This window comes from Chelonia mydas, chromosome 8 (assembly GCF_015237465.2).
Source record: "Chelonia mydas isolate rCheMyd1 chromosome 8, rCheMyd1.pri.v2, whole genome shotgun sequence".
In the NCBI taxonomy this organism is placed as follows: Eukaryota; Metazoa; Chordata; order Testudines; family Cheloniidae; genus Chelonia; species Chelonia mydas.
In genome coordinates, this window is record NC_057854.1 from 63,510,052 (window position 1) to 63,537,303 (window position 27,252).

The window sequence follows — 27,252 nt, forward strand, 5'->3', positions numbered from 1 at the left end:
CAAAGCTTTTTTTTTAAATTCACTAAATGACTTCTGTTGTATAATGTCATACAAACCAGGCTTCTGAAGCCTCTTTAAAAATGGGTACCAGTGAATTTTTTGGAAAATTATTATTATTAATACAAATAAACTATGGAGTGGTATCAGAATTCAGACTTCAAAACAAAGCTTGGAATCTGTACTTAAAAAGAAAAAAATGATTTAATCATGCGTTATTTATAAAATTCACTAAAATAGAAATGTTACCCTTTTGTTTCGCTTTTAAATACAATAAAAGCTTTCTGATCTGGCATGTTGAGGGATTGGGGTGTGCCGGTTAGTCAAAAATTCTGGTTTACTAAGAGTTATAATTACCAATGGAGTACCAATTTTCAAAGAATTAGAATACAATAAAATGAATCAAGTATAAAATAGTATACAGGGACTCACCAATCCAGTAGTAGTACTGCACCGCAGAGTGGTTGGTTTCTTGAAGCACTTAGGTGTATACAGGTAAAGTTTTCTATACAGTGAGTTATCTTATGACACTATATATCACTATGGACAATGCACGGCATGCACCCAGATTACTAAAAATATACTTAGCACTAAAACTATATTGAACATAATTTAACCTTTGATTCAGAAGGCACTTCAGGATCTTGCAGTACCTCAGGGTCATCATTATCAACCTCAGTTATCATTGTAGATGTAGGTTTCGGAGTAGCAGCCGTGTTAGTCTTAGTTTTGTATTCGCAAAAAGAAAAGGAGTACTTGTGGCACCTTAGAGACTAACCAATTTATTGAAGCTTAAGCTTTCGTGAGCTACAGCTCACTTCATCGGATGCATGGTGCCACAAGTACTCCTTTTCTTATTGTAGATGTAGAAGGTGTAGGAGATCGGGCTGAATCTGTAATGACCCTATGACACACCCTGGAAGCTGCTTTTTTGAATAAATCCCCGCTATCAGCTTGCTTACTTGTCTTCTGCCTTTTTTGCATAAAAGTAGAGTGCAGAATGTGCAATTGCATAACCTCCTGGGCAGTATACGAGTCCCCGTGACTAGATTGAAGATTCGTATTGGGAGATATCAGAAATGCCGGTTAATGGAGCTTTCTGGTTGATAAAGTGTTGGATAACACAGCTTTTACTGTAGTTTGAAAGTTACTTGTAGCATGCCTAGGGCAGAGAATATACCCCAAAAGTAAATACATTAAAGTAGAGGCATCTGTAATTGAATTATTAGAACTGAAGTGATCGTTACATTTTGAAGGTGGCACACTTCAGCTATGTTGATATTTGTTTGAGATCTGTTTCCAAATTTGTATACATAATAGTTTGTTAATGGTTCATTAAGAACAGTGGAGTGGGGAAACATGTGACAGTGATTGTATGTAAGAGATGGAATGGAGCCTTTGCTTGTGAATTACCTTGAAAACTTTCAGATAAAAGGGCTGAGAATGACCTGGTTTTAAATGAATACAAAACAAAGTAGAGCTCAAAACCATAGCAATGTATTATCTTTAGCCCAAAGGATAATAATGTATTTCTAACCTTTTTCTTGTACATATGAATTCTCATTACCAAGTTCAGTAATTATAACTATTGAGGGGAGAAAATGACTAAACGTATGTCTAAGGCTATGTCTACACTGCACTTTTGTCATTTAAAACTTTTGTGGGAAAAAAAAAACACCCCGATGGACAAAAGTTTTAACAACAAAAAGTGCTGGTGTGGACAGCGCTTTGTTGCCAGGAGTCGCTTTCCCGCCAACAAAGCTACTGCCCCTCGGGGGTGGTTTTATTTTGTCAGCAGGAGAGAGCGCTCTCTCCTGCTGACAAAGAGCGGCTACACTGCATGCCTTACAGTGGCAAGGCTTTAGTGGTACAGCTGTGTCACTGTAAGCTGCATAGGGTAGACATAGCCTAAAATGCACTTTGAAATTGACTGAATTGTATGGTGTTTGTGTATGTTTGAAGACCCACAACTAGTGCCTCCATAATATGTATGGCTATGCAGAGAGGACCTGTAGTAGAGGCTACATTTACAATGAGCTGATTGGACCACTGAAATAGAACAGAAAAAAGGTGTCAACAAAGTTCACTCTAAAACTTAACATAGCAAACAATTGAGGTAGCAAGTTTAGAGGATATTATATAAGAAACAGTGACTGGGTGTGAGTATGAGGGAGCATCATAAAATACTTTTTATGATGTAAAGTTGAAGGTTAATTGAGATATCATGAGGCCTTTCATTGGATCTGTTGACTTTCATTATTTTTAACCACAACTGTGACTTTTTAATTGGAAAACCCTTGCTTTTCTTCTAAACTGTATAATCTCCAAACAGTCCAATTGAAGAGCCTTTATTCTATATTTGGTAAGGTGTGTTGTATGTTTTTTCAAGTGAAGATACCTGAATTCATTAAATTCTTATTGTGTGTGTTGGTTCTGAACTAATTATATCATTTATTTTATTCTTCAGCATACCGTACTTGTTATTTTGTTAGCTTGGTGACAGTTTGTGTACATCTGTTGGATAGTGCAAGGCTTGCATATTTGTAGGCACGTTGAGATTAAATCTTTGATTTTCTGTTCCCTAATTATTTTTTTATATTGCAAGTTCATCTCTGTTTAGATTTCATGGGCCTCTTCTAGCATTTCTGGGTGTTAATAAGTTTTGTAGTTGTGCTAACGCATGCCTTGTTCGTTTCTCCATCATATCCATGCTTGTTATTCCAGCTATGGGATTTTCTCTGCTCTACAGCACCAGAAGTCAGGATTAGAGATGGCAGTTATCAAAAGATTTGGTTCCCTCTTTTGGGAAAACTGCCAGATACACTGCTTCAAAAGCTGAAACATATTCTAGGAACTTTGATCAACAGTCTTAAAACATTACATTAACTCTTCCTGAAAGTTCCATTTACAGTGCATAAGAAATCGAAAGGTCAACTATAACTTGAAATGCAGGTCAGTTGAGGCAGATGTGGAAGGATAAGCCTTGGTGCTTGGATAAAAATCATTTGATAATAAATTTTTGTCTCCATCATAACCAGGCTTATTGCCATTCCCACAATAGGATTTTTGTGGTATACAGAGGCGCCATCATAAGTGGCACTCTTCTGCCAAAGGTGGTGTCTTACATGGTTTGCACATCTTATTGCAGGTCTTGAAGAATATTTGTGTAGATGGAGCATGAAACCAATCTTGCAGGCTTCCTCATTGCTAGGGTGACCACAAGTCCTGATTTTATAGGGACAGTCCCGATTTTTGGTTCGTTCTCTTTTGGGTCTTCTCCTATTACCCCCCACACCCTGTCCCGATTTTTCACACTTGTTGTCTGGTCACCCTACTCATTGGCCAAAAGAAGCCTTTTAATCCCATGAAGAAAACACTTTTTAGTCCATGTACAGTTACTGATATTGTAGCACTAAAGCCTTTTTTGTAGACCTATTTGATAAACTTTTGATGGTTTGTCTGATTGTTAGTAACAATAATGGGTAAAGAGCTGTAGATCTCCTGAGTGGCTTTATTCTGATACCTTGTTTTGATTACCTTGTGGGTATCCAGAATATGCCATTTTTTCGTTTGGGTGTTATTGACTTAATGTATGTCAGGAAGGACTATCTCTTGTGATTTGTGAAAAGGGGAAATAACTTTCATATGAAAGCTGGATCTAGGCAAGGCACTCGTCCAAGTGGAATGTGCAATATTGAGGCTCTGTTGACATAGAAAAGGAGTCTAAATTCCAGCAGGATTATGAAATGTGAACTGGAACTCTATGGGCCACTGCAGTATACGCCTTGCTTTGTAAGAGCCCTTTTGACTTGGATAGATAACATCCAAAACTACTATTATGTGTTACTATAACAAAGACCATGGGGATGTCCGGCCATCAACTTAAACTCAGTGTGGCCCAAATAAACCTCTTATCTTCCCCCCAAATGCTTCCCCCTTCCTCAGTCATTGTGGACCACTCTCGTCCTTGTCACTCAGGCCCATAACCAGAGTATCATCTTTGATTTGGACCTCTCTCTACATCCCTGTATCCACACAGTATCTGAATCAAGCATCTTTCATCCCGCATACAATCTCTAAGATCCAGCCTTTCCTCTCTATTGACACAGCTAAATTTCTCTTTTTCAGGTCCTCCTCCTCTTGTCATGTCAGATACTGCAACACCGTCCTCCCAGAATTTGACAAATACTGTTGTGCTCCAAACTTATATTCCTGGCTTGTTGCTTCCACAGTATCATGCTTCCACTGGCTCACCCATCTCCCCCATATCAAACACAAATTATTTGTCTTCATTTTTATGTTCCTTCATGGCCTATCACTGCCTGTGAAGGTGTTGATTCACCACTAGAGCACATCCCTGTCTGATGTAGCAGCTCTCTCCCTGTCTAGTGCCACCCGTCAATGGTCACTCTGGCACTGTGGTGGTCTGCCTCTTCCTGCAACTTGGTCCTTCCTGCAACCTTGGTCCTGCAGGACGCTTTAAAGTCTCTCCTCTTCTGGGGTACTCAGTGAACAGAAACAAGGGCAGTTAATACAAATGAATCATCCCAAATCTTCTTTCAGAGGGTGCTTGTCAGTTTGTAGCCCTAAACTGAGTTCATAAGTAATAAAGAGGAGTGATCCCCTCTCCAACTGAGTCGGCATCTGGCCCTCTTCTCCCTCAGAGAGGGGCTGTCAGGCAGCTGTCATCTGGGGAGTTCCTGCCTTCAGTCAGCCCACTCTCCAGGAGCTGAACACTGAGTTCTGCTCTCCTCTCTGGTCTGCCATCAACTGATTCAGGTTTCTCCCTCTGAAGCTCTTCCTTCCAATGTTGACATCTGTCACAGGTGCATGGGGATGGAGCCACATGAGTCCACATTAACTTGTTAACTCCATGTTACCCAGTGTGGAGTTAGTATACCCATATCACACTGCTTACCTATCATATTTTTACAGTATTGAGATGTTGACTCCCACTTCATTCTGCAAATGCCAGTTTTGATCATTTTAATTTTTTTCGAAAAGCACCTTTCTCCTATTTAAAATGTTAATTGGTTGAAGAAGTTCAAATATTGATAAACATCATATTATATGTGCTCAAAACAGTGTGTTGTAGAACTCAACTTTGGAAGTATCCAAGGGTGAATAAGATGTCATTGAAAGAAGCACCAGCAGGTAGCGACAGAAATCACTGTTTCTGAATTCATGTTACCTATAGGCAACAGGAACTAAGAAGAATCAGCATTTTTGCTTTGTTTTATTGTAGATGCCTGCAAGGAGGAGTTATTTTCTTTCTTTTTCTTGGCTGTAATTTCACAAACATAAATGCAATATGGTGAGCTTGAATCCTTCTTTTAGGTTAAAGTTTGTGTACCTCATCAACACTCTACACCTCCAGTAGTTAGTGAACCAGTATTATACAGTAGATCCCCTGTTTTATGAACTGGTTGAGGATTTGAGTTCATAAAATCAACCAGTTCATAAAACTGAACATCTCGAAATTGCAGTAGCTGTGGTGCATAAGTTGCAGTATGGTATGCTGCATTGCTTGCTTCTTGTCTTTCAAACCACTGCAAAGCGATGTCCAATGTGTTGAAGATACCAGAATGTGGAGGGATATCAACTAATTTTTCATTGACATTGCTTTTATTTGATATTCTCCCCCCCTCTCCCCACACCTTCCACTCAGGAAAAATTGTACATGTAACTGGTCATTTGTAACATTGATGTTCATAAAATTGTGGCTGTACTGTAATGTTTGTGAATCTGTGTCCTGCATGATTACATGGCCAAGATTCTGTTTTTAAATGTTGCCTTCTTTTAATTGGGGGAGGATATTGTTCAGCCATGCTAGGGGAATGTCTACACTAAAGATGTACTTTAGGTTAATTGATTGCCATTGAGATAGTACATTTGTAAAGTCTAGTTTGGACAGTCCTCAAATGCTTGTTTCAGGACACAAACGTTAGCTTGGAGTACAAAAACAGCTATGTCATCACTGCCCCAAAAGGTGTATTTTTTCAGAGAGATAACTAATACACATTAGTAATATTGCTATAAAGTTTTAGTGGAGACAGGTAATAGATAGATTTTATCCCAGTGTAGTTAGAGGTCAACACTATGTATTCCACGCCCATAGTTGACTTTTCCTACTTACATCATGGTAAAACTTACCCAACCTAGTTTCCTCTGGGGTTTTACAGCAAGATAACTAAACATGCATTGGCGCATTTGATAAAAACACACCCCTTTTTGGGGGCGGGGGCATGAAGACATAACCCTACAGATCAGCTTGGGATAAACTACAAACTTTGTAGCTTGAAACAAATGTTTGAGGAATTTCTAGAATAGTCTTTACAAATGTGTTACTACCTTGAATCAATTGGCTATCAACTTCGACTAAAAAAAACTCGGGAAGATATTTCCTAATAAGAAATACATTTCTTTTGCATTATGTTATTGTGACAGTACGAAATGTCAAACTGGTTCTTACTAAATAAAGCCCATCTTTTTTTTCTTGGCTGTTTTTATCTTAAGAATGTAACATGAAGGATTCATAACTGCCTAGCAACAGTAACTTCTTATTTAAGGATCTATGAGTTGCTCATACAGTATGGTATTTATAGTCAACTCAAGGCTGCTCAGGAGTCAGTACAGTATATTGGGTTGCATACTTCCTCAAAATTCCTTCTAGAGAATGCATCACAGTTGTGCCTTTCATTGTTCTGTGCTTTCCCCCTTTCATTCCAACACTTGAGACCCTGTGTTAGAGGATCAAAAAAGAAATCCTTTTATCTAGTACTCATATTAATTATTCACTGTGCATTGTCAGTGGATTGCCACTTGAGGCTTGAATTAGAGCTAATTAATCTTGTAGTTTCACATTTTATAGAACATTGTTACCACAGCATTGCAGTGGTCTGGTTACAAAAACACTGTGTTGCCCGTTTTCACCGTTGTTTGTCATATCTTTTATAATAACTTTTCATTTAACTCATTATTTTTTTACTGTATGTGGTTATCATAGGTTTATCTTGCCATAGTTATATTGGTGGTCCATTGTATAATGAAATATCCTTATCAAGCCATTTTTATTTTAAACCTTTTTATTAAAAAATAAAAATGTATTTGTTTATGGGTCGCATACTTATTTAAACGTCACCTTTTATCTTTCTAACATCAGAAGAGATCTGGGAAAAATAATGGACTGTTGAGAAAGAAGCACCGAGTAACTCCTGCTTGGTGTGTCCTGAAAGTACTATCGTTCAAACCTAACACACTCGTTCCTTTTACCTCAAAAGTTGAATTTAGAATGGTAATTAGTTGGCAACTGATTAAATAAGTTCTGGCTTTGGAAACAATGGTTTTGTGTATACCATCTGGTTGTTAAATGTATGTAAAAGTCTTCTGATGTATTTGTATGAGAGTTTCTAAAGACTCTGTGAACACAAGCCTACGTACAAGGGATTTAAGCAGAATGGTGGTTTTGTGTTTTCTTTAGTGTATATTCAAATTATGCAACTATACAGTGGGCAATTCTTGATCTTTACTTTACAGTAACTTATAACCCATTCTAATGATCTCCAGTCTCATCAATTAGTCCTTATTGATATCACTTGAAACGTCTTTCTGTTTAAGCTTTTCAGAATTTTGAAATAATTGTAGTTATGATCTATCTACCCCATAAAGGTTATGAGGAACAGAAAGCTAATTTAATGCATTTATATGCGTTTACTTAGTGTCGTGGCAAGTGCTTCTGTTAAAACTTTTTTTTAAAGGCCTTCTTGACTCTCTTCGTATTGACTAATTGTAGAGTGAGAGTTCATTTTAAGGAGACTTTTAGTTATGATCCTCTTTGTGAAAATAATAGATATTAGGCAACCTGTCATGCAAGCTTAAAACTGTTTAATATCAATTCCACTTGTGTTTTCCACAGCAGACATAATGACTCTGTGTAAATCTTGTGAATATCATAGACCACGAAATCAGCAACTGGGAACAACATGATTAAAGTATTTCATATATGTGCAGTGTGATCTAACCTTTCAGACTTGTTTGCTGATTAATATTAGCTGAAGATGGAGTTGATTGATTTGTCATAAAGCTACTAAGCTGTAATATTTATAATTATAATCAAAATAGTGACACAACCTTATTCATAGTGGTGTATTAATGGGCATTTTATAGTAAGGCAATCATTAATAATTACAAAGTGGTATATGCAGTTTGGACAGCCACCCGAAAGGATGTTCTTAAGGGTTTAAAATCTCCCTTTGTGTAGTTTGCTTTTTTCTGTGTAGGCTGTCCTATAGTGCTGTATCTTCTTCCATTGGTGAAATAATTTCTTTTTTGTTCAGGTTTGTAATACTAATAGTCTCCTTCAGATCTGACAAAAAGAATACAAACTTTTCTTGAGCAGGCTCTGGACTTTCTGAAGAGGCTTATTACAGTATGAGGTGACTGTTCAGTGTCAGATGAGAAATCTCATTTACTGATTCTAAAACAGAATCTAACCAACCAGTTTTGAATCTGATCGGACAAAATCCCTAGAGTGACTTCAAATCTCGAGATGGCTTGCAAACCTCATATTTTCGAATGTTTGTTTTGCTATACCAAAAATCCCAGATTGCTGAGCTGTTACTTGCACCTTCTTAAGAAAGGAAACTGATTAGGTATAGTCCTGAGATCTGTCTAATTTGAAAAATAATATAACCTCAGGCTATGTCTACACTAGAGACCTTACAGTGGTACAGCTGTACTGAGGCAGCTGTGCTGTTGTAAGATCTCTCGTGTAGCCGATCTATGCTGATGGGAGAGAGCTCTCCTGTCGACATAATAAAACCACCCCCAAGGAGCAGCGGTAGCTATGTCTGCTACAATGCCCTGAGTATCAATCATTTTCATCCAGCAGGTCTGATGCAGTGACCCTTCAGGAATTTGTGACCTGACAGCCTTCTTAAAAACCCAAGTATTGTTTATTTTAACAGTAGAAGCAAAGCATTTAGAGAAAGATTTGCATAAATCTACATGCATGCCTGTCTTACCTAAAGGCATGTGATCCCCTGATGGTGAGCTAGGTAGGCCTTAACATCTTCAGATACCACAGCAGGTGCTGGGTATCTGTCTGCTCTCCCTGAACAACTACTCATGTACAGCTCTTCTTTTTCTCTCCCCTCCTCTCCCATCCCCTCCCCAGGGAATCTTTTAAAACTGCTTATAGTGCCTTTGAACTTTTGTTTCCCAATCCTTTTCTTTCTTTAATCATATTGTATCTTAACCATCCTTAAAGCCCCTCTATTAAGCTATACCAATATGGTATTACAGTAACGATCTCAGTAACCAGTTCAATATAGACTATTAATAAATAGTTATAGAGCAGCTCCATTGTCATAACAACTGCATCTGCACTAGGGCTTTTGCCATACAGAAATGTCATAATAAATAGAAGAAATTACACCCCTAACCAATATTACTGTACTGGCAGATGTTTCTAGTGTAGACCTGGCCTGAGCTATGGTCTCGTCGGGACGTTTTGAAATGTCTGCCCAGATGCTTTGAAGAATTCTATCTTGTATTGATAGAATACAGTTGTAGTGACTGACCCTTTATTGTCAACAGGGAGAAGGTGTTGGAACAATTCTTGAGGTTATTGAATCTAAGCATGATCCTATATGATTCTAAACTGCGTGGTCTGTATTAATTGTATATTGTGGAGGAGAATGAACATTTGGGAGGGTGCTACATGAATTGAATGTTGTGACGGCTGAAATAAGGAACCTTCACTCTCCTGGGCATTTGCTTCTGGGGCCCCAAAAGATGATCAGGTAGGGACCCTCTCAAACTCCCCAGTATTCTGGGTAGAAACCCTACTCCGCCCTAAACCGCTGCCTGTCATACCATAAGCAACAGTTTGTACTTGTCTGAAAGTATAAAACCTTTTTTTAAGGAAGTTTTCTTTTTATTGTGTGAATCAAAGAATTTTTGTAATCTGCAATAAATTGCTCTGCTTCAATTAACCGACTGTGTATGCTGCTGTTTTGTCTTCTGTTTCATGTTCCTCTCTTCCTATATACGTCCTTGGTTTTTCTGCATCTTTTGATAGCTTCTTTAGTTCTGTTATGTTTTTAGCCTGTCAAATGATTGAGAGAAAGGAGATGGAACCTGGCTACGTGTACCATTTGTGACTGACAGTCTTTTTTCCTCTGGCTTTTGGAAGTCGGAGAAGACTTTCTGAATCTTGCTTTGTATGGGAGAAGAACAAGGACTATGCCAAATACAGTTACCAATGCTGCAATTTCCTCCTTAGTGTACAGTGATCAGTTTTGTCTTTTGAATATTTTTGTAAAACGTTACCAGTGTCTTATAAGCGAATGTATATGTTATACATATAGCATGCCATATTCTGTATTGCACATCTCTTTAACATTATATTTTTTTCTGACTATTAGCACAAAATTATGGTAAATTGTATTAGGTTCACTCCTGCCCACTTATGTGAAGAGGGTATATATCCCACAATACCATGCAAAGCTAAATGTAGTGTTTGGCCTCAGTGAATATAAACCCTGTCAAAATAAAGATAAATGAGTGTTCTGCTATGGTACAAGGTAGGAAGTGCCTTCATGGCCCAGCTGGTTTGGAATGCTGTATTCAAAAGCAAGAGATAAGGGGTAGGCAGTGGTACCAGAAAAACAAGGTAAAAAGCTGATTGGTGGATTCCAGGCTTGGGTGATGTATAGAGTGCTTTAATTTGTAAGCAAGTCTGCTATAAATATAGCTAGTTTTGGGGGTATATTTTGGGAGTGCATCTTCTGTGTAAAGTGACCTGACATACTGTGAGAAACAGTTTCCTAGAAGGCTCAGTGACGAAGTAACTCTTTTCTATACTGTACTATTACTGACTTTTAGCAATAAATTGGCTAATTGGTTATTTGGTCTCTTGAATGCTCTTCATAAAGAGTCACGTGTAGTGAGTCAATTGGCTATGGATTTTAATCAATAGTCTTCAAATATTTAACATGTTTGCGGCACAAAAAGCAACAGCAAAATGTAATTTGCCTGGCTGGTTGGTGTAGCTCATATACAACATGGATCAGTTTGCTGTACATTTTTTGGCTGAGATCAAATTTTGTAGTCTTTTCCCATATCACAGAATAAAAATACAAGCTGTACAAATCCTTTATATAACTTAAATAACTCTATCATCATTTTGTGAAAATAAATTGCTGTTCTCCATTAAGAGAGTTGTTCTCGTTTGGTATCAAGAAAGTGGTTGTATATAGCTCCATCTGGTGATAGTTAATGCTGAACCCACATCAGCTGTGTGTGTATGTTGGGGAAGTGGTGGGGAGTCTGTACAGATTGTATTAGTGACATACTGCAATCAGCCCCATCAACCAGGGGAGCCAAGTGACATGATAGTAAAAGAAACATTTTGATGAATTTGGTAAATTATCCTGCTTCTTAATCAAACTGCTGTCAGTCATTTAAAGCACAGAGGGTTCTATGGATGATTTCTCAAGAATTCCTGTTTCATTAGTGGGTGTCCAATGAGAAGATAATTCCAGTTTTTAAATTCCAGTTTTTACATCTGTAGATTTGGGTGCAGATTTGATTGAAATTTTCAAAATGAGTTCGGTGGTGTATATAAACGACTGTTAATGGATTTATAGGTTTTGCATGGAAGAGTTTTGAAGGCGTTTTTGAATTGTATTTTAATCATGACGTGGAAACTTAGCTGAACATTTTAAAATTCGTCAGTCAGCAATGCATAGCACATAAAAACAACGAAATCTAGGTAGCCAGAGCGGGGAAAAAAGTAAATATCAAGTTGAGTAAATCCTGGTTGGCTTTTATACAATCTAGGGGTGTGTGTGTGTGGGGGGGGTAGCCCTTATGGAATAAAAGTAGTTTGTGTAACAAAGGATATTTGAGAATTGCTGACTGAGCCATAGCACAACAAATGGGCTGTAACTGGGAAACTAAAGTGATTTGCCATTAATTCTGGGTGCATTATGAAGATTTATGACCTCTGGTCTCCTTCGCTGCCACAATTTTACCTGCTTATTTTTCTCCACTACCACTAAATTTTTCTCTGATCATTTTTTGTTCCCTTTATCAAAGTTTTTCCCATTTACCCATCTCCAGGTTTGTCACTCTTTCCCCAGTAGTATCCTGCCTGCTCCAAAGCTCTCTCATTTTTATAAACTACACTTTAACAAATTTCAGTAATTCCCTTTCTGAATTTAACATTTTATGTTTCCCAGAAGATTGTGATATCTGAATAATTGAAGTCCCCCAGGACTTATCACTGAGGCTTAAGACTTTAGACCAGTGTCAAGGTGTGAGGGAGTAGAAATATGGCCGTCCAGCACAGCGGGGGTTAAAGAAAATGTTTGGATTCAGCTAGCCCTGCCCCGCTCTACCTGCAGCCAATGCCAGTACTGGAGTGGAGAGAAAAGAAGGGAGCCTGGCTCAGTAAGGGGCTGACTGGTGGGGAGGCAGGAGCTCTCTGTCTGCCCAAAGGGATGGATCACCGACCTGTCAGCCAGCGTAGCCCTTTAGGCAAGTAAGGGCTCCCCTGCCAAGAGGGGGCTGTAGATAAGCCCCAGCACTCAGGGCAACTGGACTAGCAGGGCCATGACCCAAACTGAAGAGACTTGTTGGGAGTAGCCCAGGGAAGTAGATCTTGACTCCCTGCTGAGAAGGAGATCCATCTCCCCTGTTTAGGTGTTGATCTGCACAGGGTCCCAGGCTGGGACCCAGTAGAGAGGGTCCCCCTACCACCTCTTCTCCTCCCACCCCAGTCATACAGACTAAAAAGATAAGTGATCTAGTCACTAGGCTGCCCAGCCCCAGAACACCCTATCACACAAGGTGATTAAGTAACAATGGTTTCTTCATTTTGGTTTGGAGATCTATAGCAGATGCTGAATACGACTTCTCCTTTTCTAGTCATGTCCCTAACCTTAACTCGTAAACTTTCACTTCTGTTTTTTCCATTAGTATTGGTTTGACTTTATATCAATAATTTCATGTATGATACTAACCCCCCCCTTTCTCTGTTACATCTGATATGACTTTATTTCTTAGTGTTAACATTCCATTCATATGACTTATCTTGCCGTGTTTCTATTTTTTGACTGTCTCCTTCCTGATTCATTACTTCTAGCTCAGTCTATTTCTTATTATTGTAGTATTAAGATACAAAGAGTTCAGGGATTTTTTCTTATTTCCTGTTAAGTAGTTTTTTTCTTTATGGTTTGACTTTTTAATAATGAACCAGGTAATATCTTTTTTCATAAGGCGAACCCCAGATCCACCCTAATTGAAATTTTTTTTAATTTTTTTATTTTTTGGCAGCCTTGAGATCAGAAGACTCCAAATGCTCAAGTGGAGGCTAGTCAGTACACGCTGTACCCTATCTTATGAGGATCAGAGCTCCATAAATGAAAAAATCTTAAGGATTCTCAGGATTCCTTCTGTTTAGTTTAAAGATTGGCATTAGATAGTGGCATCTCAAATGACGGAACACACTGTGGCTTAGAAGCTCATATGATGTTGGCTGTAGGATTACATCAGTGCTCCAAAGAGAATGCACTGGCTTTTATTATTGACAAGATTATTTACTTGATTTTTTTGGCTTGGGGCAGACTGCCTCTCTCCTAGTACTTTTACTCAGCAGTTGCAATCACTCGAGGTGCTGACAGTCCTTACATTTTCTTATATCTGGGGGCTGGTGGCAGGGTGTTCTCCGGAAAAAGCTGTTGGCTCTTGACTCATTGATCACTTTTCTTCAATAGAGCCTGCTTTTGATCAATGTAAGGGAACATAACTCAGCTTTTTCCTGAGGAGCATCTGTGAGAGATAAGCATTCAGTATAAACAGAAAAAAGTCTGATAAAAGATAATTTATAGTGCTACATAGTGAAACAATAGTAAAGAATAAAATTGTCAGGCACATAGAAGAACATAAATTGTGGCGCAAAAGTCAACGTGGTTTCTGTAAAGGGAGATCATGTCTTACTAATCTGTTAGAGTTCTTTGAGGGGGTGGTCAAACATGTGGACAAGGGGGATCCAGTGGACAGAGTGTACTTAGATTTCCAGAAAGCCTTTGACAAGATCCCTCACCAAAGGCTCTTACGTAAATTAAGTTGTCATGGGATAAGAGGGAAGATCCTTTCATGGATTGAGAACTGGTTAAAAGACAGGGAACAAAGGGTAGGAATAAATGCTAAATTTTCGGAATGGAGAGGGGTGTTCCCCAAGGGTCAGTCCTAGGCTAATCCTATTCAACTTATACATAAATGATCTGGAGAAAGGGGTAAACAGTGAGGTGGCAAAGTTTGCAGATGATACTAAACTGCTCAAGATAGTTAAGACCAAAGCAGACTGTGAAGAACTTCAAAAAGATCTCACAAAGCTAAGTGATTGGGCAACAAAATGGCAAATGAAATTTAATGTGGATAAACGTAAAGTAATGCACATTGGAAAGAATAACCCCAATTATACACACAATATGATGGGGGCTAATTTAGCAACAACTAATCAGGAAAGAGATCTTGGAGTCATCGTGGATAGTTCTCCGAAGACGTCCACGCAGCGTGCAGCGGCAGTCAAAACAGCAAATAGGATGTTCGGAATCATTAAAAAGGGGATAGAGAATAAGACGGACAATATCTTATTGCCCTTATATAAATCCATGGTACGCCCACATCTTGAATACTGCATACAGATGTGGTCCTCACATCTCAAAAAAGATATACTGGCATTAGAAAAGGTTCAGAGAAGGGCAACTAAAATGATTAGGGGTTTGGAACGGTTTCCATATGAGGAGAGATTAAAGAGGCTAGGACTTTTCAGCTTGGAAAAGAGGAGACTAAGGGGGGATATGATAGAGGTATATAAAAATCATGAGTGGTGTGGAGAAAGTGAATAAGGAAAAGTTACTTACTTGTTCCCATAATATAAGAACTAGGGGCCACCAAATGAAGTTGATGGGCAGCAGGTTTAAAACGAATAAAAGGAAGTTCTTCTTCACACAACGCACAGTCAGACTGTGGAACTCCTTGCCTGAGGAGGTTGTGAAGGCTAGGACTATTACAGGGTTTAAAAGAGAACTGGATAAATTCATGGAGGTTAAGTCCTCTAATGGCTGTTAGCCAGGATGAGTAAAGAATGGTGTCCCTAGCCTCTGTTTGTCAGAGGGTGGAGATGGATGGCAGGAGAGAGATCTCTTGATCATTACCTGTTAGGTTCACTCCCTCTGGGGCACCTGGCATTGGCCACCGTCGGTAGACAGGATACTGGGCTGGACGGACCTTTGGTCTGAGCCAGTATGGCCATTCTTTTGTTCTTACATAAACAAACATAATGCATACACAAGGCTATTGTGAATCATGTTCCTTGTCCTGAATAGCTTACAATCTTAACAGGACAATTTTTCAGAAAAGGGCTGGTGTGTGGAGTTAGTGGTGACTAGGAGGTAGGAAGGATTCCTGGAAGAAATATAGTGTTGGGATTTAGTTAGTTTGAGGCTGGATATCTCAGGAGGGAGAGTGCGTGTTTGGCAAACAAACGAAGAAGACTGTTCCAGTTGAACATCTACACCATGCAAAGCAGGGTAAGAGAAAATCAAAGGAAGCAGTAGGGTCAAACACAGAGAGTGATATTTGGAGGAAATGAGAGCAAAAGGATAGACGTTGTAAGATGAGGACAAAGAACCTAAATCATAAGAGTCAGCAAGCCAGTAAAAGGAATGATGTGGCTGGCATGGGAGGAGGCCAGGACAAGACTTTACAGTGGTATTTTGAGCAGATGGGAGAGTGGAAAAGAGGTGAAAAGCAGGGCTGTCAGGGTAAGAGGCTATAAAGGTCAAGGTGAGAGATTAGAGACCAGAAACAAGTGTCTTAGCAGTGAGGTTAGTGAGGAAAGGGCAGATTTTGTTTATATTAATGAGGAAAATGTGGGAGTGTGGCTGGTGGGTGAGGGTGAAAGAAGAGTCATGATAGTGAAATTATGATCGTGAGACAAGAAAAATATGTAGAGCCTTGTGCGGATACACAAATGTGTGTCTGCATCCGATCTGCTATCCTCAAAAATTATCTGTGGATATCCGCGGATTTTCAGGGTTCTACGTTGGGTGGACTGAGGTTACAAGCCCAGAGCCCAGTCGGGGAGAGTCACGGGTAGCTGTGGGGAGCGTGCGTGGAGTCGTGGACCCTCTACATGCTCTCGGCCTGGTGGGGAGCCTTGGGGGCAGGGACATGGCTGGGGATGCTCTCAGTCCTCGCCTCACTGCAGGCAGGAGGAGGGTCCGGCATGGCTCCTCACTGCTCCCTGGCTGGGCTCGATGCTGGCCTGGCTGTGGGGAGACCTGTGGAGTTGCCCAGGGGCTGCTCGGGCCCCCCGCCCAGGGCTGGTGGAGGGTCCGCCTTGGCTCCCCACAGTTCCCCCCCTGCTCTTACCGTGGCAGGACTGTGGCTCCGAGCCGATCCCCTCCCTGGCCGGAGCCAGGTCACGGGGATTCGCAGCGGATCCTCCACCTGCTTGGGGCAGGGGGCCCGAGCAGCCCCCACCCAGTGTCCCTGTCCCCAGGGCAGGTGGAGGGACCCAGGCTCCCCACAGCTGCCAGCATGTCTCTCCCCAATCTGGCTCCAGTGGGGGGCGGCTCGGAGCCACAGCCGAGCCACAGTAAGAGCCAGGAGGACTCTCCACCTGCCCTGGGTGGGGAGCCCAAGCAGCCCCCCGCCCAGTGACCCTGCCCCCCAGGCCTCCTGCCCAGGGCAGATGGAGAATCCATGCCGCGGTTCCTCACAGCTGCCTGCCCGCCCCTTATGGTCAGAGCCCTGCGTGGATACAAAATTTGTATCCGCATCTACGCTGCTATCCGCAGAAATGGTCCACAGATATAAAGCAGATACCCGTGGATTTGCAGGGCTCTAAAAGTCGGGTAGTTGTCAGTTAGGATCAAGAAGGGAGGCTTAGTTCAGTACCTGAGACAATAAGCTTGAAATGGCAGGACAATAAGAGGAAGCTGGAGTGTCAGAGTGGCCTTCAAGTGAAGAGGTTGGGGATAGATGTGCAGATGTCAATAAATAAATAGAAGTGGTAATGAAATCCTTGGGAGTGATGCTGCTGTCAAGTGTAAGAGTACAGATGGGAGAGAGAAAGGTACCAAATTTGGAACCTGAAGAGATACCAACAGAAGAGTGTGGGAGGTTGAGGAGCCATTAGGTGATGCTAAAGGTCAGCAATCTACAGGGAAAATGAAGAGAGCAGAGTTAAGATAGAAAGGAGAGTTGATTGAGAGGGCATAAAGTATTTAGGAGCTAATTACACTGAAGCTTTTTGTGGTGGACTATCATTCAGTGGGCTCTCATTTGTTTAGGTCATGTGCTGTTTGGCAGTTGGGTTGTTTTATGCTCTTAAATACTAATTCGGGACTGTAGAAATGTGCTTTTGAAAATATTATTAATAAATATTTCAAATACTATTTCATATTTGCTACCAGAAGAACATGACTCAGTATAGAATACTCAGTTTGTATTTTTTTTTAAAAAAGCTTGAAAAATACTGAAAAAATATACTAATGATAGTTGCTTTTGTTTTGTAAGAAGTAGTATCTGAAAGAATAGTATATCTGTTTTAGTACTAAAACTTGTACTAAGGATAATAGTTAGTTCTTATTGCAATGCAATGTTTTCCCATCAAGTGCTTAGCATGCTTTTGGTGACACTATAAAATAATAATTGATGATTATGACAGTGTTTGCTGTTGTTAGAAAAAATGTTTTGTGGTTTTTTGTGCAGATATTTGATTTAATGGATGCCAAAGCCCGGGCTGACTGCATCAAAGAAATAGATCTTCTTAAGGTAAAGACTTGTTAAAGAATTTCATAGGTTTAGTTATAATTTATTGATTTTTCTTTCACTCTGACAGTAGATGGTGATGAAGTGTCCTCTGTCTTGTACGTGAGGCTTTTAAATGTAATACTTAAAGATTTCCACTTAATTTCATTTTTGATTTCTTGAAAAAATAAACTTTAAGAACATAAGAATGGCCATAATGGGTCAAACCAAAAGTCCATCCAGACCAATATCCTGTCTACTGACAGTGGTCAATGCCAGGTGCCCCAGAGGGAGTGAACCTAACAGGTAACGATCAAGTGATCTCTCTCCTGCCATCCATCTCCACCCTCTGACAAACAGAGGCTAGGGACACCATTCCTTACTCATCCTGGCTAATAGCCATTAGAAGACTTAACCTCCATGAATTTATCCCGTTCTCTTTTAAACCCTATAATAGTCTTAGCCTTCACAACCTCCTCAGGCAAGGAGTTCCACAGTCTGACTGTGCGCTGTGTGAAGAAGAACTTCCTTTTATTTGTTTTAAACCTGCTGCCCATTAACTTCATTTGGTGGCCCCTAGTTCTTATATTATGGGAACAAGTAAATAACTTTTTCTTATTCGCTTTCTCCACACCACTCATGATTTTATATACCTCTATCATATCCCCCCTTAGTCTCCTCTTTTCCAAGCTGAAAAGTCCTAGCCTCTTTAATCTCTCCTCATATGGAAACCGTTCCAAACCCCTAATCATTTTAGTTGCCCTTCTCTGAACCTTTTCTAATGCCAGTACATCTTTTTTGAGATGTGGGGACCACATCTGTACGCAGTATTCAAGATGTGGGCGTACCATGGATTTATATAAGGGCAATAAGATATTGTCCGTCTTATTCTCTATCCCCTTTTTAATGATTCCGAACATCCTCTTTGCTTTTTTGACTGCCGCTGCACACTGCGTGGACGTCTTCAGAGAACTATCCACGATGACTCCAAGATCTCTTTCCTGATTAGTTGTTGCTAAATTAGCCCCCATCATATTGTATGTATAATTGGGGTTATTCTTTCCAATGTGCATTACTTTACGTTTATCCACATTAAATTTCATTTGCCATTTTGTTGCCCAATCACTTAGTTTTGTGAGATCTTTTTGAAGTTCTTCACAGTCTGCTTTGGTCTTAACTATCTTGAGCAGTTTAGTATCATCTGCAAACTTTGCCACCTCACTGTTTACCCCTTTCTCCAGATCATTTATGTATAAGTTGAATAGGTTTGGCCTAGGATTGACCTTTGGGGAACACCTCTCTCCATTCTGAAAATTTAGCATTTATTCCTACCCTTTGTTCCCTGTCTTTTAACCAGTTCTCAATCCATGAAAGGATCTTCCCTCTTATCCCATGACAACTTCATTTACATAAGAGCCTTTGGTGAGGGACCTTGTCAAAGGCTTTCTGGAAATCTAAGTACACTATGTCCACTGTATCCCCCTTATCCACATGTTTGTTGACCCCTTTCCTTACAAGAAGGCAAGTATTCAGAGGCAGAAGGCCTTAAACTGCAAGCTTTTATGTTCAAACATTTGAAGGAAACACCGTACTATGATACTGAATAAACATTTTATATCATGTTCAATAATGCACTGATTTTTTTTTTAAAGTGGGTTGAGTTTAAATTACTCTTTCAAGTAACTAAAATATAGTTCTTCTTCGAGTAGGGTCCCTATGGGTGCTCCACCATAGGTGCACTTGTGTCCCTGCACTGCTGGTCAGAGAACTTTGGTAGCAGTGTTTGTTTAGCCCACACATGTGCTGTCCCCGCCTCGTGGTCTGGCTCGAGACTAACTAGTGTTGCGCAGGCGAACCTCCCTCCGTTCCTTGTCAACTGCCCCTGGGTAGAGACCGTGCTATTAGCTGTCCCTTCATCGGATCGTTAACCTGTTGTTTGAACTTAAGTAGTTACTAATCTTTCTTTTATCTGGTTTCAGAGTAACAGCCGTGTTAGTCTGTATTCGTAAAAAGAAAAGGAGTACTTGTGGCACCTTAGAGACTAACCAGTTTATTTGAGCATGAGCTTTCGTGAGCTACAGCTCACTTCATCGGATGCATCCGATGAAGTGAGCTGTAGCTCACGAAAGCTCATGCTCAAATAAACTGGTTAGTCTCTAAGGTGCCACAAGTACTCCTTTTCTTTTTTCTTTTATCTGTTAGTTTAGAGTTTCCTTTGGTTTTTCTTCTCTTAAAAAAACCAACAAAAATAATGAACCGCCCAAAACCCAACAACTTTAGTTACTACTTTCACTTTATCTGGGGACTACCCTGATGCAGGGTATGCATGCATGCTATGTATATAAGCTGATAGACTTTGCATGCCATGTCTCTAGTCATGGTTCAGCTCTGTTCACAGGCTGAAGAGAAACAACCTAGACAAACCCCTGTCATTACCCACCAAGGTCAAACAATCCTTGAACTGGTGGAAGGAACCAGCAAATGCTTGCACGGGGATCCCGTTCACACATCTTCTCCCCTTCTCCCATCACTACTCCTCACCACCCATGCATCCCTCATAGGGTGGGGAGCACATCTCAACAACCTCACGACACAAGGCAAGTGGTCACCCACAGAGGTGTGTCTTCATATCAATCTCCTCAAACTAAGAGCGCTCAGGAATGAATGTGCTAACTTCCTTCCACTGATCAGAGGTACACACACAAGGGTCATGACAAGCAGCATAGCATGCATGTACTACATAAATCCTCGGGGAGGGGGGCGCCAGAACGCCCTCCCTTTGTGCAGAAGCACTTAAGCTATGGAACTGGTGCATTTCCCACAATGTTACAGTATCAGCGGCCTACCTACCAGGAGTGCAAAACACGACAGTGGACAGTCTCAGCTGCAAGTTCCCACACAACCACGAATAGGAGATGAACTCAGTAATACTCCAGGACATATTCAGACAGTTGGGGACACTGACTATAGACTTGTTTGCCACTTATCTGGACAAAAAATGCCTGTGCTACGGCTCCAGAGCAGGCCTTGAACAGAACTCCTGAGGGGATGCTCTCCTCCTTTCATGGGACAAGGGCCTTCTATATGCTTTTCCTCCATTTCCTCTGTTGGTGAAAGTCCTGTTAAAAATAAAAAGAGAGCGGAAATATCATACTGACTGCTCCCACCTGGCTAAAACAGATGTGGTACCCTTACCTGCCACAGCTGGTGACGTATCTGCCAATCCCTCTTCAACTCACTCCTTACCTCCTCTCACAGAACAAAGGACGTGCTCTCCATCCCAACTTGTGGATTCTTCAGCTCAAGGCCTGGTTCCTTCATGGTTCCAACATATAGAGAGATCCTGCTCTCAGGAGGTACAGGAAGTGTTACTACACAGTAGGAAATTGGCTACCCATTGAACTTATCAGGTTTGAACGCGAACCAGGTTTCAGGTTTGGTGTCATTCCAGACAAATTACTGCGACATCTGCTACTCTACCAGTAGTCTTAGACTACCTACTGAAGTCTGGACTGTCCCATAGTTCGCTCAAGGTATGCTTGCTGGCCATAGTAACTTTTCATCAACGAACAGGGGGGTACTCAGTTTTCTCGCACCCAGCTACAAAGAGGTTCGTCAAGAGTGTAGCAAACCCTTTTTCCAAACCCAGACATCCTAACCCACCGTGAGACCTGAATTTAATATTAAAGGGCCTGACCAGACTGCGCTTCCAACCTATGGGCACTTGTTCACTTACACACCTGTCAACGAAGACAGCGTTTCTGGTCGCCATTACCTCCGTGAGGAGGATAGGGGAGATAGTGGCTCTTATGGCACAACCCCCTTTTACAGTATTTTTTCCTGACAAGATCATGCTCAGGACACACCGAAAGTTCATCCCCAAGGTGACTTCAGCCTTTCACAAGAACCACCTCATTCACCTCCCAACTTTTAGCCAAAGCCTCTCTGTGATGATAGGGAAGCTATTCTACATGCACTGGACGCTATGAGAGCCTCGGCCTGCTATTTGACTTTTAGGAAATCTAGGCTTTTCCTTTCCATTGTGGATAGGTCTAAAGGTGCAGCACTATCGGCCCAGACACTAAGTGGGTCTCAAACTCCATCAAACACTATCATGTTCACAATATAGTACCTCCATCTGGAATCCACACACACTCCATGAGATCGGTTTCCTCCTCGGTCTCCTTCTTCAAGGATTTCCCTAACCCGGAAAACTGTAGAGCCAACTACCTGGGCGTCTGTGCATTCCTTTGCAGAACACTATGCCATCACTGGAGATTTTGCTTCCGATGCTCGATTTGGCTCCTTAGTCTTGTCATCCATGACAGAATCGACTCTGAAATCCCAGCTTCCCATTGGGTCACCTGCTCAGGAGTCACCTACAGTGGAGCACCCGCAGGGACACTACTCGAAGAAGAAGAAGAAGAAGAAGAGAAAGTGACTCGCCTTGTTCAGTAACAATGGTTCTTCGAGATGTGTCCCCCTATGGGTGCTCCCTCCCCTCTACTTCTGAGTTCTCCATAAAGGGCTCTGCAGTAGAGAAGGAACTGAGGGGGGTTTCCCTGTGCAAGGCTAGTTAGCCTTGAGCCAGATGAGGAGGGGGGAACAGCGCATGTGCGGGCCCAATGGATACTGCTTCCAAAGTTCTCTGGTCAGCAGTGCAGGGATGCAAAGGTACGTACAGTGAAGCACCCACAGGGACACACATCTTGAAGAACCATTGTATTGCACAAAGTGAGTAACTTTCTAATCTGGCATGATGGCAGACGTTTAGCACATTGTCATATAAGGGAGATTCACTAGAATAAATTTATCACTATTACTTCCAGGGTTACTGGAGGCTGATCATGTTGTGAAATAGATTTGTTTAGGGCTCGTCTACATTTGAAACACTACAGTGGCACCGCTGCAGTGCTTTACTCCTGGGGGGATTCTGCAGGACTGCACATCCACAGAAAATGCTGCCCGCCCCGGCGCAGAAAACAGCAGGGAAGCCGCATGGAGGGGGAAATGCACAGGACCATGGGCACATTTTTGGGGGGGGGGTTGCCCTCTCCAAACAATGGCCAAAGGAGGCTGTATCTCTGCTCAGCTGACTCTGCAGCTGGACATTGCCTCCTGGGTCCTAGTGCCAGTTGTGCTCCCCTTCTCTGTGCTGGAAGCCTTCCTGTTTTCTACTCTGTGCAACAGTGAGTGCCCGCAGTGGGGCTGGGTAAGGGGGGGGCGAAGGGGTGGGAGGAAGAGGCAGTGGGGAAGGAAGGGGGAGGGGAATGTGGGAGTCTGGAGAGGGGGATGGAGAAGAAAAGGGGATATGGGAATCGCAGGGGAAAGCGGGAGCCTGGCATGTAGCTGGAGCTCCCCTGTTAAGCAGGCCTATTAAACCCTCATCCTGAAAAGCCCTACCCAACTACATCTGCACACCTCCGACGACCCCCCCCACCCCACTGATCCCCAACCAGCTGCACCTGGATCCCCCCACTGAGCCCCACACACCCAGATCCCCCTGCTGAGCCCTATCTCCTCACACCTAGACCCCGCCTCCTGAGCCCCAACCTCCTTAACCTGGATCCTTTGTAGAGTCTCATTGCTCCTGCACCTGGAACCCCACAACAAGCCCCTGTGCATCCAGATCTCCCACTGAGCTGCCCGCATCCACCTCTCACCCCACACCTGGTCCCCCCACACTTGGATCCTGCTGGGCTGATCCTGCCCACGGACACCTGGCAAAGAGGGGCAGGGCCCCGGGGTGTTTCTGGGGCAGGCCCAGCCCTTGCACTGTGTCAGGGTCAGATGCAACCTAATTGCCAAGTCTCTGTACTGGGGGAGGTGGGGGCTTCAGGGTGATCTCCCACCTCAATGCTGCCACTGGCCTGTGCTCCCCACTGCCATGCTGGAGCCACATTTATTTATTGACAAATAAAATTTGCAGAATTTTAAAATATTGTATGCATAATTTTTTGGCGCGGAATTTCCTCAGAAGTAAGTGCTTCAGATGTAGACATTATATATGCTGATGGGAGGGGTTCTCCCCTCAGCATAGGTAATCCACCTACCTGAGAGGCGAGGCAGTAGCTAGATTGATTGAAGAATTCTTCTGCCAGTCTAGTGCTGTCTACACTGGGGGTTAGATCATCTTAACTCAGTTGCTTAGGGATGTGGATTTTTCACAACACTGAGCGACATAACAGGGTCAACCTAATTTTTTAGTGTAGGCCTTAGTTCCTTGCAAGGAGATGAGTTGTCCCTACAGCGTGTTTTGCCATCCAGCTCATAGAGGGGCACTGATGTAGGTTTAAAGCCAGTTGTACCCTTCCATTCAGAGGTAGAATGATTGAGAGTAGCCACCAGATGAAAGTGTGATGGAGGGGGAAAAGTGACAGATGGGCTAGGAAAAAACTCACATGCCACAGTCTACATCTTGATGTCCCTGCCTTGAAATGAGGTTCTGTATTCTGCGTTCTGGGCAGTAGCAGAATTCACACAGGTTAATGGAGAACTTTCTGGTCATCAAAAGAACATTGGAGTTAAAGGTATGCTTGGTAAATTACCTCAAATTGTACATTTTGTAGAGTGTCTAATTTGCTCCAGCTGAGCAGCCACTTCCCCATAATATAGATGGAGCTAGTAGCAATGCCTGGTTAAGTTTGTACACTTTCCAGTACAAGTCCTTACTTTCAGTTTCCCATAAATTGGCCAGACTTCAACCATACAGGTTGAAATTTGCTCTCTGCCTCTGATTTTCTTCAGTATCCTGTCTCTCCTTCCCTTCTTCCTGCGCAGTCCAAGGGTTTCAGCAAAAAGGCTTCAGCTGTTTCCAAGAATGAAGTTGGGGGAAATACGTATGCTTTGCCTATGTTAATTTTTTTTTTCAGTTGCTTCTTTGAAGATCTCTAATGTATCCATACTTTGGTGGAGGGACTTGAAATTTGGAAAGGAGATAGCACTTCTCTGTCCCTAGGACTATTTGCTGTCCTCATTAAAATTTACACATATTTGGGCAAGTTGTAAGCTTCTGCAAATAGTCATGTGCACATGCTCAGTAGTGCTTGTTTAGAGGTTATCTGCCTAAAATCTAAAAACATTCCATCTGTACTGAGCATGCTTCATCCCTACTAAGATCTCAAACATGACAACTGCACCAAATGTACTACCAGGAACAGAGTTAGAGCCCTAGATGGTGGGGTTGATGCAGTAGCAATGTCAGGTCCAGGAAGGAGTTCTGGGTGCCGTGAATTCTGGTCACTGCTGTTTCACTGCATTCTGTGCACTTCACATGCTTTGTTATTGATCAAAGCCTAATACTCCTATCTTAGTAGGCAGGAAAGTATATTTTTTCATTGTTTTTATAGTTGAAGTAACTGAAAGATGCATAAGGTTTCTTCTGTCAGAGCTGGCAATGGAATTTGAGTCAGATTCTGCACTGCACCTCCTGAAGGTCACAGATCAGGATGGAGTAGGGGGAGCAAATATTAATTTTTCAGCTTCCAGAATGTGGACTCCTTTTGGGGCCAAAGTAAATTCTCATTCACTTTGGCACATTCATTCTGAAAGTAGTGGGGCAATTTTATATATGTGACTGTGTCGTCTTCAACCACTAGGCTATCTGTCTATGTGTATTATTCCGATCAGTGTAATATCTGAGTGCCTCACAGTCTTCAGTGTTTTTATCCTCACAGGACTTCCATGTCTCAAAGGAGTGTTAACATCCCCATCGTACAGATAGGGAGCGGAGGCATAAAGAGGTGGATTTACCAAGGTCAGACAGGAAATCTGTGGCAGAGCAGGAAATGGAACCCAGATCCATCTAACCATTGAACCATCCTTCATCTCTAGAAGGAATTCTAGAGATGATCCACATAGGAGAGAAGAGCTTACTACTGTTCCTAGTTATGTAGTGGTTTGGGCTGTACAGAAGAGGTCCTGGATTCCAGCCCTACTGATAATCCATAATGGATGTTTTTATTTTAGTTTGCTTTCAAAAAATAAAAGGAAATTACTTACAAAACACTATTAAAATAACATTAGACTGTAGGAACATATAAGAACTAAGTTTGCAAAGTCCAAGCACTTAAAAATCAGAAAATGTCAGAATTGAGGTTCCCAGAATGTTGCCCCTTGTGACTGTGTGTTTTGATAGTTATTAACTACACAATCACAAACTCTTTGTTCTCCAAGTCTCCTTCATTTAGTAAAGAGGGTGGACAGTGAATGAGGCATAGGAATGTAAGATGTGAAAATTTTGTTTTGACCCAGCATGGCCATTCTTATGTTCAAGGTACTAGACTTAGACCTGGAGAAGCTGGGTTCTGTTCCTAGCTCTGCCACAGACTTCTGTGATGTTGGGCAAGACTATTGTAATGCTTATACACAAGGGGATAGAATTAAGGGTGCATGAGACAAACACCTAGTTCTGTGCCCTTAAAGAACATACCTACTTTAAAAACAAACAAACCTAACCTTATACTTCAGCACACTAGCAACAAGGACATGCAATTTTCAGTCATTACAAAACCAGAATTGACTAAGTTTGTGTGAAGAATGTGGGAGATATCTCTATTTTTTATGAATATAGTGTGTATCTCTGTTTACATACTTCTTGTTTTGCTGTTTATTATGTGAGTTCTAAGGCCTTGTCTACACTACCACTTTACAGCGCTGAAAATTTTTCCCTCAGGGATATGAAAAAACACACTCCTGAGCAATGCAAGTTTCAGCACTGTAAAGTGGCATTGTAGACCGTGCACCAGCACTGGGAGCTACTCCCCTTGTGGGGGTGGGGTTTTTTGTTTTTGTTTTTTTTTAAATAGCACTGGGAGAGCTCTCTCTCAGCGGTGGTGCCATGACTACGCAGCCATGTTAAAGTGTTGCTTTGTTGGTAGTGAAGACATACCCTTAGTGTTAATTCCTGCCAAAGTTCCTTGACCATTCATAGAAAGGCAGACAATGGCTTTAGATAACCCAATCACTGGCAATACATGTGTCAATGCCTTTGAATCCAGTCTCTGACCAAGATGAACGCACCACCCCAGACTTATTCTGAGGGGAAGGAAGGTGGCTTTCAGATGGGGAACATGGAATAAAATACTCTTGAGTAGATAAATTCTTTGAGCTGAAGGGGGAGGCAGCGTCTGCCGGGAGGCAGATGGGACTCTGGGCCCAAGAAGCAGGGATGTCTAAACTTTAGGTGAGATACATGTGTAGGCCCTTTGTTATTTTAACCCTTTTCTCTGGATGCTGTGTTCCTATGAATAAATAAAGATTTTGACGAAGCTGTTTTTAGTCACTGCATTTATCTGCTGGTAACAGCTCATGAAGGGACACCTATTGCAAGTGCCAAATCCAGTTGGATCTCCTGTGGAAATGCTATTGGTAAAAAGGGGATTTTTCAGTCTAGAACTGGGTCTGTGAGTGAGAAAATCTTGGGAT

The 27,252-nt window shown here is 41.7% G+C and overlaps 1 protein-coding gene across 8 annotated transcripts in view; it reads left to right on the forward strand.

The window, feature by feature from the left end:
- NEK7 (NIMA related kinase 7) overlaps positions 1-27,252 on the forward strand; it is a 127,151-nt gene that overhangs the window by 38,177 nt on the left and 61,722 nt on the right. For 5 of the 8 annotated variants that reach the window (XM_037908000.2, XM_037908004.2, XM_007063661.4 and 2 more), the window contains exon 4: positions 17,788-17,850. The exons of the other annotated variants lie outside the window; for them this stretch is intronic. In XM_037908000.2, coding sequence (XP_037763928.1) covers positions 17,788-17,850 — 63 coding nt within the window. The remainder of the gene's footprint in view (positions 1-17,787; positions 17,851-27,252) is intronic. 8 annotated transcript variants of the gene reach the window in all.